Source organism: Condylura cristata, unplaced genomic scaffold, assembly GCF_000260355.1.
Source record: "Condylura cristata isolate star-nosed mole 26May11 unplaced genomic scaffold, ConCri1.0 scaffold00022, whole genome shotgun sequence".
Lineage (NCBI taxonomy): Eukaryota > Metazoa > Chordata > Mammalia > Eulipotyphla > Talpidae > Condylura > Condylura cristata.
The window spans coordinates 17,008,115-17,024,747 of record NW_004567123.1 but is presented as its reverse complement, the minus strand read 5'-3'; the positions used below and the strand labels follow the sequence as shown (position 1 = coordinate 17,024,747).

At 43.5% G+C, this 16,633-nt stretch overlaps 1 protein-coding gene across 2 annotated transcripts in view; it reads left to right on the top strand.

The window, feature by feature from the left end:
* Positions 1-14,904, top strand: part of RPN2 (ribophorin II) — a 50,220-nt gene extending 35,316 nt beyond the window's left edge. The window contains exons 10-18 of one of the 2 annotated variants that reach the window (XM_012728360.1): positions 514-605; positions 2,088-2,202; positions 4,283-4,477; positions 5,683-5,769; positions 7,371-7,466; positions 8,734-8,809; positions 10,339-10,468; positions 11,943-11,990; positions 14,542-14,904. In XM_012728360.1, coding sequence (XP_012583814.1) covers positions 514-605; positions 2,088-2,202; positions 4,283-4,477; positions 5,683-5,769; positions 7,371-7,466; positions 8,734-8,809; positions 10,339-10,468; positions 11,943-11,990; positions 14,542-14,554 — 852 coding nt within the window. In that variant the 3' untranslated portion in view covers positions 14,555-14,904. The remainder of the gene's footprint in view (positions 1-513; positions 606-2,087; positions 2,203-4,282; positions 4,478-5,682; positions 5,770-7,370; positions 7,467-8,733; positions 8,810-10,338; positions 10,469-11,942; positions 11,991-14,541) is intronic. The other variant, XM_004687207.2, reaches the window with a different exon arrangement.
* Positions 14,905-16,633: the final 1,729 nt, after the last annotated feature.

The following is a 16,633-nucleotide window of genomic DNA, read 5'->3' as shown; positions in this document are numbered from 1 at the left end:
CAGGCGGGAATCGAACTCATGCGGAAGTGGCTTTAGCTTTTCAGTGCAGTGTTTTAACCTGCTGCGCCACCAGGGAGGGCCGATTGAGATCATCTTTGTGAAGTCAATGCCTTGCACATTATAAACCATAAATATTAGCTGTGTTTGGAATTTGAGCATTTGTTGATGTAAATTATTTGAAGATTATTGCTTAAGGATTTTTTTCCCCTTATTTTAAAGGACATTAGCTATTTTTTCTTTTCCCTTCTCTCCTCCCCCCCCCCCCATTTAAATACATATCATCCATCCAAAGTCAGAGAAGGAAAAAGAAAAGGGATAAGATATGGAGTTATTCAGCCTCAGAATAGGAGAGATGGAGAATGGTGCCTGGCTGGGTTGACCCTTTTACTATACAGTGAAGAACACTTGTCTTTGGATTTTTTCCCCCTGCCTTTATAATAAGAGTAGAAAAGTTCGGTAATTCCTGGAATGCTCACCACTTGACTTGAGATTTTCTTCTGTTTTTCACTCTAGCTTAGAGTCAAGATCTCTACTGAAGTCGGCATCACAAATGTCGATCTCTCTACTGTAGATAAGGATCAGAGTATTGCACCAAAAACCACCCGGTAAGTGAGATCACACCCGGACACACAGGGGCCCCCAACTTTAGTTGAGAAGAGCACACGTAGGTGCCTGTTCCCTCAGGTATTTCTGTTAGTAGTGATCCAACTTGTACCCCAAGTGGAAGAGGCTATAGTTCTGGCATAGTACTCTGCAGGACACCCAGGCAGAGTTGGAGGTTGTCTATACATTGGTCAGTCCCTGAAAAAACTATCTGCTTCTGTCCACAGTGAGATAAGGAGCTTATCTCAGAATGTAAATTCGAGTCAGTCAGCTATCTTACCAAGTGTGTTGATTAATTCAGGTGACAGTTTTTAAAAACAGGACTATCTCAGTGAAGGAAGCTGTGATTATGCTCTGGACTGATCTTTGCCTTCATAATTCTGAATTTGCTTTTAATGTTTTCATGGCAACTCTGGCCTGTAGTCCAAGTTCATTTGGTGGCCTTCTAAGATTGAGATGGCAGATACTCACATTAGGACTACCATTCCCTTTGCCAAGCCCATGGAAGACACAACTAGTCAGTCACAGTGTTGGTTCCTAATGAATCGGAGTCTTTTTGTTGGCCTTTTCCCAGATCCTCATTTTCGTGGGGAGGGAGACACACCTCTAGGTATAGTTTAGAGCCAGTATTTATCCACATGGGGTAGCTGTTGTCAAGATGGCCCACAAGACCACTTAAGTCATATAGGGTTGGCCTGTCTGCCTCTGCCTTGTATATGTTCACAGTGACATTGAAATGGAGAGCACTATTGAGGACCTGCTGGAATAACACCTGTGAGAGCACTTTGCAAAGCTTACTGCGGTATATAATCTAAGAGTTGGTTTTACATATAAATATAAGTCTAAATATAAAATATAGACTTTATAACCATTCATTTTGCTATACCCTTCACCATCTTAACCTAAAATCCCAGGAAATGGCTATTCAAACAGTTTTCTTTGAATATTATAAATAATTTAAAACCCAATTTCAGGCAGAAAGAAATGTAAATGGTGTCTAAGAGAAAAAAATAACAGTGTTGGAGAAAGTAAAAGCTCAAGTATCCTTTCCTTTGCATCTTCCACATGCTGTCTCTTGACCTTGCTCATATAGGCCGCTGACATCAGTCCTGAGACTTGGTCTCCTGTGGTCTGCCTCCACTCTACAGGGACACACATGAACCACACTGCTGCCTGATGCCATTGAGTTGATAGCTTTATGAACTTAGGTTCTTGAATTGAAAGCCTGGAGCCTCCACACATTGTATTTTCCCCAGGCCTGGATGAAAGTTTACTCTGTGCTTTCCTCACTTTTATCAGTCCAGTTTGCACCCAGGCTGCAGAGATTGTGCTCTTTTTCTCTCTCCACAATAGGGAAGCTAAAGTAGAGTGCAAGAGAGGAGAGGGAAGATAAGACAATGAAGTGATATTTGTATTTTCTTTGTCCTTGAAGCTCTACAGATACTCTCTGAAAACTTACTGTAAGACTGTCTTTTTCATTTCAGGGTGACCTACCCAGCCAAAGCCAAGGGCACATTCATCGCTGACAGCCACCAGAACTTTGCTTTGTTCTTCCAACTGGTAGACGTGAACACTGGTACTGAACTCACCCCTCACCAGGTCAGAATGAAGTCCAGACTGCTCTGTTTGCCTGAAACATTCATGAGTGTTAGTGTATATAATACTGACTGTAGAAGATTGCAGGTTCCCCATATGGCCCACTGTAATCCTCAACCTGGAACACATTCTTCTTTTTAAAAGATGGGCTGGTGTTGGACAATAAGTAGTTAAAAACAAGTTAGGCCTACTTGAAGCTTTTTTTCTTTCTGACCAAAAAAAACCAAACATGTTGAAGTAATTTGGAAAACAAGGAGAACCTAGGCAGTGGATCCAAAGCATTACTTTGTTTTGTGAGAATCTGAAGAATAGCCCTTTTAAACTTGTACCCGCTTCATACTGTGAAAGAGGCTTCACATTTATTTTCCTTGATTTCCCTGTTCTCAGAGCACTGCTGTCTCTCCTGTCCTGACAGATACCTCCCCCTCCGCTGTCACTCCCCTTGACTGGGGATACTGCTTTCAGCCCTGCGCCACCCACAGTTGTTTTATCCAAGGGGAAAGTCAGAAACTTTGTATGCTGAAAGACAGGAAAGAATGTGGGACCCAGTGGTCTGGTGTAGGTGCTTCATAGTGATACTTAGCAAGAGTCAGCAGATTTATATCCTGCTGAGAGGCAGCTTCAGGGCCCAGCACTGAGGTGAGAGGATTTACTTAGGTACCGTTTTGCTTTCTGATTCTTGCCCAGGCCCCAGAATAGCAGTCTCCACATCCACTTCTCTGCTCTCTCTCTCTTCTACCTGAAAACTCCTTGGCTAACTGATCTTAAGCACTTCTACCTCTTAGCATTCCCATCTCCTTCTCAAAATGACATTTGCTAACCAGACAGCAGAAGGAAAGAAAGAATACAGAGAGAAGAAATTATGAGACTAAATTGGGGTTGGGGTTATTAGCCAGGGCGAATTAGAGGAGAAGTAGAGTACTTTCTCCCTTACTATTAGTAGAAGGATAAACTGAATACTTGTCCCATATTCAAGTTTCTATTTTAGAAACAGTGGTTTAGAACCCAGCTGCCACCTGCACTTCCTGAGGCAAGAGGGGTATCCTAACTCCCATTTTTTGGTCAAGGTGCTTCACATCTCTGGGCCCCTTTCCTAAATACATACTTTGATGGTGGTTCTTTGTTATACAAGTGAGAGTCACAGAGGGGATTTATGTTATTTCCTGTGGATCCAGCACTGGCCATTTGATGGTGGCAACTCATTTAATGCTTGTACCTTATGATTTGTAAAATGGAGCCAACCTTACTGACCCTGTAGAATGCTTTATCTTGAAACACTCGAAAGAAAAGCTCTGAGAGGCCATTAAGTTTTGCTGCAGAAACCTTCATTTCATATGTCATTGGGAGGATAAGGTGATTAGCATCATGTCATTGTGTTGATAATATCAACTACCATTTGCTAATTAGTGAGTATATACCAGGCCCTGTGCTAAAATGCTTTGCATATGTTATTGTGAATCATCTCACTGATATACCACTGGTAGAAGTTAATCTTTCTATCTTAAAGGTGAAAAAAATTGATGCCCAAGGAGGTTAAGGAACCTGCTTAGCTAATAGGTTAGTGGAACCTAATGTATCTTCAGTGCCTGTTCTCCAACACCAGGCTACTCTACTCGATTAGAACTCTGCCTTGTTTTCAATCCCTAAGCTTCCTCTACTAAATCTTTAGCTGGAGGCACTAGGAAATTGAAAACGGGCCTCTTACAGTTCCACCTCATTTCCCTTCTTTTCACCCTCTGGTGAAGAAGTTAATTGGGCAGCAAAGTGGCCAAAAGGCTGGCAGGAAGGAGAAATTGAAGCAAGAGCAAAGGGCTTAAATCATGCACAAACGGGGCATTTCAGCCTCCAAGTAGTTAAGAATTGGCTGGACTCCTAAGTTTCTTTCCCCATCCCGACAAAAAGTTATCTCTTATCTCTGAGCTGGGAACCTGGGTGGGATGGCCACTCCTCATCGCCTAAAGCATGAAAACCCATGTTCTCATGGTGACAGAAGAGTAATAGTCTGCCGCCTCATTGATCTGCCTTTGGACCAGAGGGAGTTTTGAAACTGCCAGCTGAAAAGTTGTATTATTGTTCTCACCAGACATTCGTCCGACTTCATAACCAGAAGACTGGACAGGAAGTGGTGTTTGTTGCTGAGCCGGACAGCAAGAATGTTTACAAGTTTGAGCTGGACACCTCTGAGAGAAAGATCGAATTCGACTCTGCATCTGGCACCTACACTCTCTACTTGATCATTGGGGATGCCACTTTGAAGAATCCAATCCTTTGGAATGTGGTATGTTCCTCAGCACACTTTGATCCAGGCATCAGTGGCTGCACCATAGTCAAGCACAGGCAGCTCCCTTTCAGAGGCATGGGGTGCTTCACCTAGAGTACCTAGCCCTGCCTGTGTTCTCTTTCCCTTAGTGTTAGTAGAGGGATATACTGGTCTGGCCTGTAATAGAGCTGAGTAGTAATTGAGTGAATGAATGAGGTATAAATTTGCCCTAATGGCCTCTGGTAGTCTGGATTTCTATAAAAAATATTCTGGATGAGAATTTTCGTCTTTGAGCAAGGCACATGAGGGATACACAGATGTAGTAACAGTCCTGACTTTTGAGAAATGCAGCTTCACAGGAAGGATAGGATTTTGGATTCTGGTAACAATTCAGGATGGTATAGGATAGTGACTTATAAGATGTGCAAAATGTTAGGCAACTGATAATCAGCATTTATAAATATGTTATAGTTCACATGGTGCTTTTCACCTACATGTCTCATTTTTGATTGGGGTGATAAGAGAAAACTTCATCAATAGATTTGGTGTTTGAGCCTTAGAGTTGAAGAATTGCAAAGATTTATAAAGATAGTCTCTGGGTACTGTGGGATGATGGTTGGGGAGTGGCGCATAGGTGCTTTCAGTGAGGCCTGGGTGGGTCCATGGTACAGAAGCACCTGAATCTGGTCAAGCAGTGGCTGATGAGCTGCACAGGTACCGGAAGCAAAATTGCAAGCTTTGAATGGTGGCTGGTTTCCTCTGCAAGAGAAAGGGCCAGCTGCAGTTCTTGTGCTGCGTTCAAAGTTACTCTACCTTTCTGGTCTTTGGGCTGCTTCTTGTATCAGAGTCCATTTTTCTTTTTTTTTTTTTTCCATTTTTCTTTTTAATGTGACTAAATCATGTTCCCAGGGATACCAGGCAGTTTTTGATTGCAACCGTAACAGCCCAAGTTCCAGCTGGGATTTTTGTATTAAGCAGGTCTGTGGGACTCATCAGACCTGCAGAAAATTGGAACTCTTGCTATATAAAGCATTTTGAACAAATACTTTATTATTGAATTTTTTACTTCCTCAATTTGCGACTAATGGATCAGAAGTAATTGGACTGCTTGGAGCTCTACTCAGTTATGTCCTGAATGTGAGTCAGGGAATACTATACCATGATGATGAGTTTCACCCCCCTTCTCTGCCCTTAGCCTTTAAAGACTGTCCTTATTTTTTTAGGCTGATGTGATCATCAAGTTCCCAGAAGAAGATGCTCCGTCCACTGTCCTGTCCAAGAATCTTTTCACCCCTAAGCAGGAGATTCAGGTATATCCCATGAGTCTTCTTCACTAGACATGAAACTGTGAAATGGGCAAGTGAGAGGGGCAGGACATCCCAGGACCATGGCTCTAGTTCCTGTTTTAACATGTTTGTATATTTCATAGTTTGGTCCTCACTACTCTGTCAGTTTGGCAACACAAATACCAATCTCATTACAGCACTGAAAACACTGGCCCAGAGACCCAGTAACTAGCTCCCTGAAGCAGTTAGACACAGAGTTAGAACCCTAGTCTGTTTTGCCAAAACATCTAGGAGGCGCAGCCCCTCAGACCATTGCTTGACATCTGGCACCAGGTGGGTCTTAACTGCCATCTTCGCTCCTGCGGCAGTCTGGGCTAAAAGGTCCTACAGGTGGAAGCGCAACCAGGAAATCAGGGTGCTCTTTCCCTAGGCAAGCCTTTCATCTCTTTGGAGAGTCTCCTTTCTTGCACATGAATATTAGAATCCTGCCCAGCCCAGCCCAGCTGGATTATTGTGAGTTTCATAATAGGTAATGGAAAAGGAAAGAAAGAAGAGTTTCTGTGAGCATTTTATAAACTAGACACAATTTTTAAATTATTTGGGTACTACTTAGGAAATGGAGGTGGAGCCACCCCGTCATACCTTAGTAATGTGGAAACCTACATAGCAGCTAATGTTGGAATGTTTCAGAGAGGCCACTTAACCTCATTTCACTATTAAAAAAGGACAGGTGCCCAAGAGTAATAGGATTCTTTTAAAAAATCTTCCTGTTAATAGCATTATTTAAGAATGGAAGATTCAGTTAAATAGCTAAAGGTATAACTGTGATGATGAAGGGCACTGGTTGATCTATAGGGTAGAGTAGGTGACAGTGGCTGCTGCAGATGGGGTTAGAAGTCCCTTAGTGGCAGTGGCAGTGGAGAAGAGCTGAGAGCTGAAACTCTGGGGACAGAAGTCTCACATGGGCCTGAACTGCCTCATTGTGGACCTGGGAAGGCTGGACATTGGCCAGCAGGCGAGGGCCACAAGTTTACACATTGGAAGAAAGTCTAAAAAAATGTGAAATTTGTGTGAGTGTGTGTATCTTCTTAAATAATGCTATTACTGACAGTAGAAAGATTTTAAAAATGAATCCTATTACTCTTTGGCACCTGTCCTTTTTTAATTAAGTGGTCTCTAAAACACTCCAACTTACAAAGCAGAGTTGAATGTCCTGTTTCAGCTAGCCCTTGCAGTACCCTAACAAGCCCAGTGAGATGGTCACTACCCTCTCATCCCCAGTTTTCTAGCTAGAAACTGAGGCAAAGAATGGTGAAGCACCTTGTCTCTGGTTTGGATTCAAATAGAAATCTTTGGGGTGAATTATAGTTGGAGCCACCCCTAATGAATTCTGTTAAATTTTATAAGAGTGAGGTTATTATCAGTTAACTTAAATGGGATGACAACATATGACATTGTTACCCTAGCAACACAGAGCATTTTGGAATCCAGATTCCTGTCATTGCGAAGAGGCAGAAGGCTAAGTGGCAAGTCATTGCTAGGTGGTTTCCGCCTCTGGGAGGCATTTCAGCCCTTTCTGGGGAGGGCACATTCTAAAATATTCTTTGTGTGTCTTCTTTTGGCAGCACCTGTTCCGAGAGCCTGAGAAGAGGCCCCCTACAGTGGTGTCCAATACTTTCACTGCTCTCATCCTCTCGCCCTTGCTTCTGCTCTTTGCTCTGGTGAGTAGTTGTAATTAGCATGGGCAGTGTGTGTCTGGCACCAGCCTCAGCAGATGTTGCTATTCCAAAGGAGGCTTTGTGCTCTGACCCCAACACAGCTCCAGAGGGGTCTAGCAGCTGGGACCGGAACTGATGGTCAAAAAAATTTTAGAATAACTAAAATTCCCCACTATGAGGGAGCAGCCAAATAAATTGATCCATTAACTAGAGGCATGAGAAAGTACCTAGTAGCTATTACACATGATAAGTGTATAAATTGTGTTGCTCTTTAGGAGTGTTTAGATGAGGTCAAGTGTGAAAGAAATCAGGCCCAAAGCTGATAGCTGTATAAAAATGAGAGTATAGAGGCTGTACATTTCAGCACGGTTTGATGTATCAAACTAGAAACAGCGTGAAGTCCTCATAGGAGCAGTGTTTGATAAATTATGGCAGATCATTACTGTGGATTAGTATGTGGCTTATTAAGAGAAGAGGTAGATTTAAATGCTGATGTGACAAGATAATCTGCTTGAGTTTAAGAAGACAAAGGGTAGGTTAGTATGTTTTGGATGGAAAACTTTAAAAAGCCATTATCTACTAGCATTGGTTACCTCTAAGGAGAGGGTATTTTGAGTACTGAGGAAGAAATTTTTACCTTTTATACTATATTGTTCGTATTTTTAAAAATAAATTAACATGGTTTATTTTCTTTGTCTCTTAAAATAATAATTATGGATCAGTTGTTAATAAGTTTGGAGAATTTTGAAGAATAGTCATTAGATCTTACTTTGGGGAAGTTTCCTATTAAAAAAAAAAAATGACTGGTCAGCCTGAATCTGGACGGTACAACTCAAGTTTCCAGGATCCAGACCTTTGAGTGATCAGAACTTCAAAAGGCCTAGAATTTGCAGCAGAAGCATGCATCCTACCAGCTGCTCATGGGTTTGTCTTGGCAATGCTTAGGAGAGTCAGTTGGGATGTCAGTGCTGTCATCTGAAGTACTGTTCCTGCCCTGTCAGCTTCTTGGTCTCACCTGTTTAAAATAGAAGAGTTTGCTGTCATTAAAAATGATGTTCAGGTTTGAGTTACCAAAAACATTAAAGAAAACAGGGAACAGTCTCTCTTGTAGGACTTTGGGTGGCTATCACTTGGAAAAATCCCCTGACCTTCAGGTACGTGTGAACTTCTAAACCCGTAGGGCTGTTTATTGGATGAGCATCGACATGGTCTGTGTTGTCTTCCTTTCAAGTTCTAATGTCTTTTTAATTTATTTCTCTGCATCGTTCAGTGGATCCGGATTGGTGCCAATGTCTCCAACTTCACTTTTGCTCCTAGCACAATTATCTTTCACCTGGGACATGCTGGTAAGCGCCCCCGGCTGCTAATTCCATTTAACCTCTTCTGACATTTAGCCTGCCCACGCGAAAGCCCTGTTAAGTAGGCCCACAACCTATTAACTATAATGACTTAATAGCATAACATTTCCCTCTTCCTCCTGGCCTTTTAGGGCAGTTAATATGATGATAAACCTGTTTAGACCATCAGTTTAGAACAGCTGTCATTATATTGGGTTTCATTGTACTCGGCTACTGTTGGCAGGCCATTTACCCTCATTTAATAGCCCTGTTCATTTCCAGAGATTACTCACTTCTCCTATCTTTACATTGAGCCATCTTCCTGGATGAGAGCTTTAATGCAGTTTCCAAAGGTTACCTTTCCCCACCATATCGATCTTCACATTTGCTGGCGGCTGTGTCTGGACAGTAATAGCAAGCAGTCCCTTCCCTAGTCAGACACGCTGTCCTGCATTGTTCTCTTGAGAACTTAGGACCTAAACATAACAACACAGTAAATTCACAAATCACTTAAGCATTCCAGAGACTTTCGACACTATTGGATCAGTGATGCCTTGCACTGTGACCTCAGGATTCTTTTCTAATTTCTTTGGCTCTTTCAGGATTCCCCTCTGTGTGTCCATTGTGTGTGGATTCTGTAGGAGTCCATAGATAAATCTCTTGAAATTCTAAGCAAATGTGTTATTTGTATTTTTCTGGGAAAAGAGAGTCCTTATCTTTGATCAGCTTCACACAGTGGTCTGTGACCTCAAAAATGGTTAAGAACCCCTGCTGGAGTTCATCTGTCATCCTTCTGGGCAGAACTGACAGGATGACCTTTCTCTCCAGTCCAGTTACTGGATTTGAGTGATCGCCCTGCCGGGTCAGCTGAGAACAAAACCTGAATATAAATGTTTAGCGTCATGACTTTTCTTGCCAGGGTGCCTTTTGTTCACATTTTCTCATTCTGTTCTCATCACACCCCTGGTAGGGGTCACTGGGGCAGGAATTATGATCCCCATTTGACAGATGAGAAAATTTAGGCTCAGAAAAATTAAGTGACCTGGAAGGGCAGAGCCTGGACCAGAACGCAGGGCCCTTCTGTGCAGTTCTGAGCCCTTTTTTCCTCAACCTACCACCTTGTTTCCTTCCTAGTTACAGTGGCAAATAATCCAAAAAAATTTTTTAGTAGAAAAGATTTTTCATTTATATCCTACATGCTTTCATTCAGAATTTGAAAAAAAGTGAATCCCAACAATAACATGACAGCAACATTAAAGCAAAACCTAGATTAAAGAAAACAGATGTGAACTGGAACATGGAGCAAGTTAGTCAGAGCAGCCAGGCTCTGGTTTTTACCACTGGATTTCTTGGTAGCCAAAACTGGGAGGCAACCTATATTGAATTATGTTTTCTGGCATCACATAATAGGAATCAGACAAGCTAATCTAGAAAATAGACTTTTTCATGTGATCCGACACTCGCTGCTCTTAGTTCCTATGCCCCCAGCCATTGTCTTGGTTTCATTTAATGAGCTGTCCTGACACCTGTTCTTGTAGCTATGTTGGGGCTCATGTATGTCTACTGGACTCAGCTCAACATGTTCCAGACCTTGAAGTATCTGGCCATCTTGGGCAGTGTGACGTTTCTGGCTGGTAACCGGATGCTGGCCCACCAGGCAGTCAAGAGGTAAGGCTAGGGTGGTTCCGGATCCCAGAGAGGGATTAGAGATAGCTTTCCCAGCTGTTTGCCTAGCTCTTTGAACAAGACTATATGACAAAATGATTCATGTCCGTGGGGGCAAGTGATATACCTAAGTCCAGTCTGATGCAGAAGCCTTTTAAGTTAGAAAAGGGCCTTGTGATTAAATGTATTTAAACTACCATGGCCTTTGTCTCTCCACATTAGAGTGAGAATAGAGACCACTGTTTTGTGAAGATTAAAATGGATTATAACACGGCAGAGATTGTTGTTAATATGCTGGCCATATGAAAATTTTCTTCTCATGTTCTATTCTGCCTTCTTCTTGTGCTCAGGGCATTACTCCTCTGTAACCCCTAACAGACTCCTGCACCTTTTTCTCCTGTGCGTGAGGTCCATGCTGGTCCATGCTGGTCTCAGAAGCTTCTGCAGGTTTTGCAGCAGCCCCATCAGAGCACCGTTCTGTAGCCTGTACCACATGCCCAGATGTGACCAGAGCAACCATAAGTTCACACAAATGGTCAGATCTCTGTGGGATGGCAGCTTGCTGGCAGCTTGACTTCCCAACCTGGGTTACAGACAAATTTAAATGTCACATAGGTGTTTCTCATTGATTGGACTTTATTAGAACTTGGGTGATTTCAGCTGCATAAAGGTCACTAAGAAAAGGTCAGAATTGCTTTTACCTTTGGAAGTTAACATTTTCAGACGTGCCCTGCTTTTCCTTCTCCAGGACTTAGCTTTTTGAATCTAACTTAATAGTCTGTACTCCCATGTGGCTTTCCAAGTTGGTCAGATCAGAGAGGGGCTTTCTCAGACCATTAAGCGGGTGGGAGAGCAACAGGCCTCTTTCCTGCCCAGGTGTCCATCGTGAGCTTTCTGAGGGCCTCACCATGGAGACCTGGCTGCTCGTTGACTTCTTGATAGTAACCCAGGTTCTACCAGAGCTTCCCTTAGCGGCGCAGTGGCAGCTGGCTCATTGTCCTGCCCCTCTAGCAACCTTTACTGGATAGCTGTGCTGTGCATCCAAAAAAGCCCTGGGAACTCAGCTGTTTTTCCTCAACGGAGCCCTGTTTCTCACAGCAGCCAGTAGGCCTCAGGGATCCAGAAGGCAATACTCTGATGAGTTCTTTTTCCAGGAATTTGTTCACACAAGACAAAATCGGGGGAGGTGGGGGAAACGATTTGATTTTGGTGTTGCTTACCAGAAGTTCCTAATTTGGAATCCTCAAATTGTGGACATTTTCTAGGGAGAGCAACCATGGTTGTCACGCCGCTTCCTCCAGTCAGTCCCACACTGAAGGTTAAAGCACACTCTTTGTGAGTCCTGGAGTGAACTCTGCCACTGGGGAAGTCACTGGCCCTAAAGGAAGCTCTGGTTGAGTGTTTGTCATTTCCTTCCTCAGCTTTTTTCTCTTCTCACTGTCCTTTCTTGATTCTCAAATCCTCTTTCCTTTGGCAGGATCGCTGCAGAGCAGAGCAGTAGATTGGCAAAATATAGGACTCTACGGTAAAGATGAAGGGTGGACTCATCCCAGAAGCAGGGCCCCTCTCCCGTCTTGCCCGCCTCATGCATGTTAGCTGTTCTCTCTAGTTTCCAGCTTGCTCATCCCTCCCTACCACACCCACGCTAAAGCCTAATTCTCAAGCTGTTTTCCAGCTTCTTAGACCAGGCTGTGGCTGGGCTGGGGGCAAAAGCTAACGCTCCCCATGTTAGCCCAACCGATGGGGTAACTGCAGCAGAGCAGCTCTCCCTGGCTTTGTGCCACCTTCTGTCCTGCAGCATACTTTACTTATGAGCAGCAGCCCCCCTCTGTGTTCTCAGGAGGGCAGAGCTAAAGCTAAGACAGATCCAGACGTGAACGTCTTAAATGTTCCATTCAGAACATCTAAGTTCAGTAAATGATGATCCCGTGGCAAATCCTGGCACACCCTGTCACTGTTTCTAGGCTTTTTTGTAATACCTGCCTCTGGTTGGACCAAACAGTGTGGCTTGGTTAAGACTAAATTGTGCGGGACTGATGGCCACAGATTCAAGCCAACATCAGAACTGGGCTCCTGGAGTTAAGGATACAGCTCAAGGCTCTACCCTGGGAGACTAAAATGTCAAGTGACTAATCATGTTATTAGCCTAAATAGAGGCAAGAGGAAGGGAGGGAAGGGGAGAGAGTGTCTGATTTTTCACTGACGAGCTCCTCTAACCAGGGAGGAGCATTTTGTAGGAAGTAGCCACAGGTCTTCTGTCACAGTTGCTGGACTCCGCCACCGTAATGTGAAGCACCTATTGACTACATAAGCAAACGCGCGTGGCCGTGTTCCAGGCAAACCTGGTTTACAGAAACAGGTCGTGGGCTAGATCTGGCCTGTGGGTTGTAGTTTGCAGGCCCCTGAACCAGCTCAGTCTAGAGGAGGGAGCAGTTTGAATTTCATGTTGCAGTCCCTCTTGTCCTGTGTCTTGGAAATGGCTTTCTTTGCCAAAGCAATGAAACCGTCTAATTTTTAACCTTCAAAATAGTAACAGTCAACAAAGCACAGAGTGTGGAACCGTTCGTGTGTGTAAGCATAAGCTGGAATAGCTAGTCCTCACATGAAGAAACCAGCACTCTGGTTTTTATTTTGTCAGGTTTAATTTATATACAATACAATTCACCTTTTTGGTTTACATTTCTGTGACCCTTGACAAGCTTATAGTTGTATAAACAAGACAGACCAGCTCTCTCTCCCTGTGGAAGTCCCTGTGCCCTTTGTAGTGAGCCTCTCCTCCCTGCCCCACCCCCTGGCCGTATCCCTTGGGTTTTGTCCTAAAGTACAGTTTTTCTATCCAAGATAGGCTTTCAGGACTAATCTTTTCTGCTTAATGTTGAGCTCCTTAATTCTTTAAGGTAACTCTCGATTGATTTTTTTTCTTGATTTTTAGATATTCCATCTCCACTCTGCTACCCCTAAGTAGTATTACTTGAGGGAGGAAAAGTCACTTGATCATTTGGAAGTTTGGAACTTCGTGAGGACAGACATTGATTTGAGCAGGAATAAAAGAGGGCATAGTGGCCTGGCCACACTAGAGGCTCGTGGCCGACTTCACCTTTCCGCTGTTTCCAGTTCATACCCGTGCCATCCTCATTTTGCAGTGCATACATTTTACTGTACCTGGGAACCTCTGAATGTTGCCAGGGAATTCGGAGCACTCCCTGTGGCCCACAGGCTCAGTGCTGCGCCTGTGCTTGTCCGTGGGAAGTGTTGATTGATTGGTGTGGAGCCTGCCGTTCTGAAAGACGCTGTCAACATACATCAGCCTCACCTCCGGATGCAGCTGCCTGCTGAGGCTGACTGTCAGCACCTTTCTCGGCCCGCCAGAGCCACCCAGACCCTTGCTGCTGTCACCCTCCTGTTGCAGTGCCTGGCTAGATGGTCATTTTTGTTCTTGTGTTTTCCTGTCAGTTTTTCGAGTGTAGGGAAAGGCAGCCATCGGGAAAAAAGGAATAAAGAGATTGAGAAGTATTTATCCCCTCCTCAAGTTTTCTTGTAATCTGAGTCCCAGCTTTGAGAATTAATTTAGACAGAGTCTTACCACTTGGCCCAGTGTGACTGCAGCGCTGGAGTGCAGTGGGGTTTCTGCTCTTGAATGGTCAGAATGTTGTCTTCCTGCCACATGATGGTCATGTATTGGTGGGTGGGCCTGGAGCCTGGAGGATTGAAGATGAACAGTCTATAAGTCTTGCTCTCTGTTCATCTGGTTGAAATTGATGGTCTTTATGGCCTTGCACTGTGAGAGGTGTGCCTGGAATTACCTCATCTCATATTTTCACATACCACTTACTTATTTAGCCTCAGGTTTGTTTCATTTAGTTGACATTGTCATCAGCTTTAGTTTGAACTAGATGTCTCTTGTTCTTTTGTGAAACAGAAATGGGACATAAATCAGTAGAACTAATAGACAAATGATTATTCCCTTATGAATGGGACCTTGTAGTAGGTCTCTTTTGTCACCAGTTAGGAACTGTAACAGTGAATTGAAACCTTTATTAATTTTGTATTTGCCTCCATTTTTTTTTTTTTTTCAGAACAGCACATTAATTCCTGAAGAAGGAAGGAAATTCTGAAAGCTGAAATGAGTATCAAGAAAAGAAGTCAAAACAATTCACAGTTTAAAAAGAGGAATGAAAAAAGAACTTTATTTAAAGAGAAAAAAAAGTCAGAATTGTAGTTATACTTTGACTTGTTGTTTTTCTATTTCCCGAACATGGGGCAGGTAATTGTGAGTGCAGATAGTCTTTTTTTTTTTTTTTTTTTGGCATAGATACCCTAGCAAGATGCTGTGAATATTTCCAACTTAGCCAGATACTGAATTTAAAAAGTTGAACTGTGTATTAATCTGTTTTGGAATAAAGAGAATAATGGGAACAAAGGACTGATTGGACATTTGCTAGAGTGCTTTTAGAAGGACTTTGCTAAAATACCATTAACGCATGGGCCAGCGTATTTCTCCAGGTCTTTTTACAGTGGTTCTTCTAACCTTTCTTAATGGCACTAAGATTGTCTGGAACAGCGCGTCCTCCCTTCTTCTCCAGCAATGGCACCAGCTGTCTACACAGCAGCCCTGTTGGTATCTCAAGGCTTCCTTCTGCTCTTTCCTTGACAAATTGGGGCTTGACATGCCCTGGGGAAGGCCAGGGATGGTCATAAAGGAAGACTGACAACGTGAGTTATTCTAGGCTCTAACAAGGCACATACATCTCAAGAAAGTGTTTCCTTTCGAAATTACCCAGCATCACCGTTACATGGAATTATGTAACATCTTGGAAAGAAATAATATTGAATTGAATAGTTCAGTTAAACATATAGGTATAAGTTTCCCACAAACCTGTACTTACCATTTATTAGGATGAAGGACTTTGGGCAAATGATTTAACTTCTCTGAGCCTTTTTTTATTCCCTTGCTAAAAGAGAGATAATAGCACTTGCCTCATGTGACTAAAGGAGTTTAATGCACCAAAGTGCTAATGTCCTGTGGTTCATTGCTTCTAATTCTAGTAATTGAAACATGATCATTTAGATAACTTTTGAAGCACAGGTAATCTTAACAGTAGTTGTGGAACTTGAGGGTAACAGTTCCTTTAATCATATTGCTTTCCAGTTTAACTGGACTTTGGGATTTTAACTGGGATTCAGGCTAGTTCTGAATGGAATTTGTGCAGGTGAGAGGCGTATGTGGGTGAGAAGGAGACCGCACCTTTTCCAGAGGCTACCAGCTGAAACAGATATGGTTCACTTGATCCATAGTATTTTTTAAAAAGTTAAATTTGTTGCCAGCATTTATAAATCGAGACATTTCATATAAAAATCTAGGTTTGGGGATTTGGATTCTCTTGACGGAGAAGGTCAGCTGGCAGCATGGCGCCCCTATGCCTCCTTGGTGACTCAGCTGGAGCTGATCAGCAGCAGTGCCCTTTGCCCCTTGGGTGAGTCCTAGATTCTGGTTTACCATAACTCTACCCCTCACAGGTGTCAGGCCCATAGCGCATGGCTCATGGGCCCTTCTACATGCCAGCTGCACTCAGCTGACACTTGCCTGGCTCCTGTACACTTAGGACTATAGGAACCTTGCATATAATTAGCTTATCCCAGGCTACAGGGAAGAGATGATGATACCAGTTTCCTATTGCTCTTGGGTAACTCCTAGTGTCTCTACTTAGGTCTGCTGAAACCTCAGCAGCTCAGGGGGTGCCAGTGGGGGTTGAGGGTAGCCAGCATTGTGTGGGATAAGAGTAGAGAGAGCCACCGTGCTAGGACTTGCCCACCTATAACCATATCTTCTAGAAGATAGGCTGGATGAGGCTTGATGGACAGTGATGTAGAGGAGGAACCACAGGGCCTGAGAACAGAAGTACAATGACTAGAGAAAAGGAGGTCAAGAAACAGCTTCCTAGAGAAAGAGCCGTCAAGGCTAAGGGGTGCCAAGGCAGACTTGCAGGCCTGGAGGGCGCAGAATAGAGTGCAGCAGACATTGGCTGTGTGCCAGGCCCTCCTGTGTCTGAAGCTGTGGCCACGAGCAAGAAGATAGAGTTCCTGTCCTTGGGCCACGACAAGTTAGAGGGAGTGGGGGAATGAGAGCAGAGTGATTTTAAGTGTGAGACAGACTTCAAAGGGAGCAAT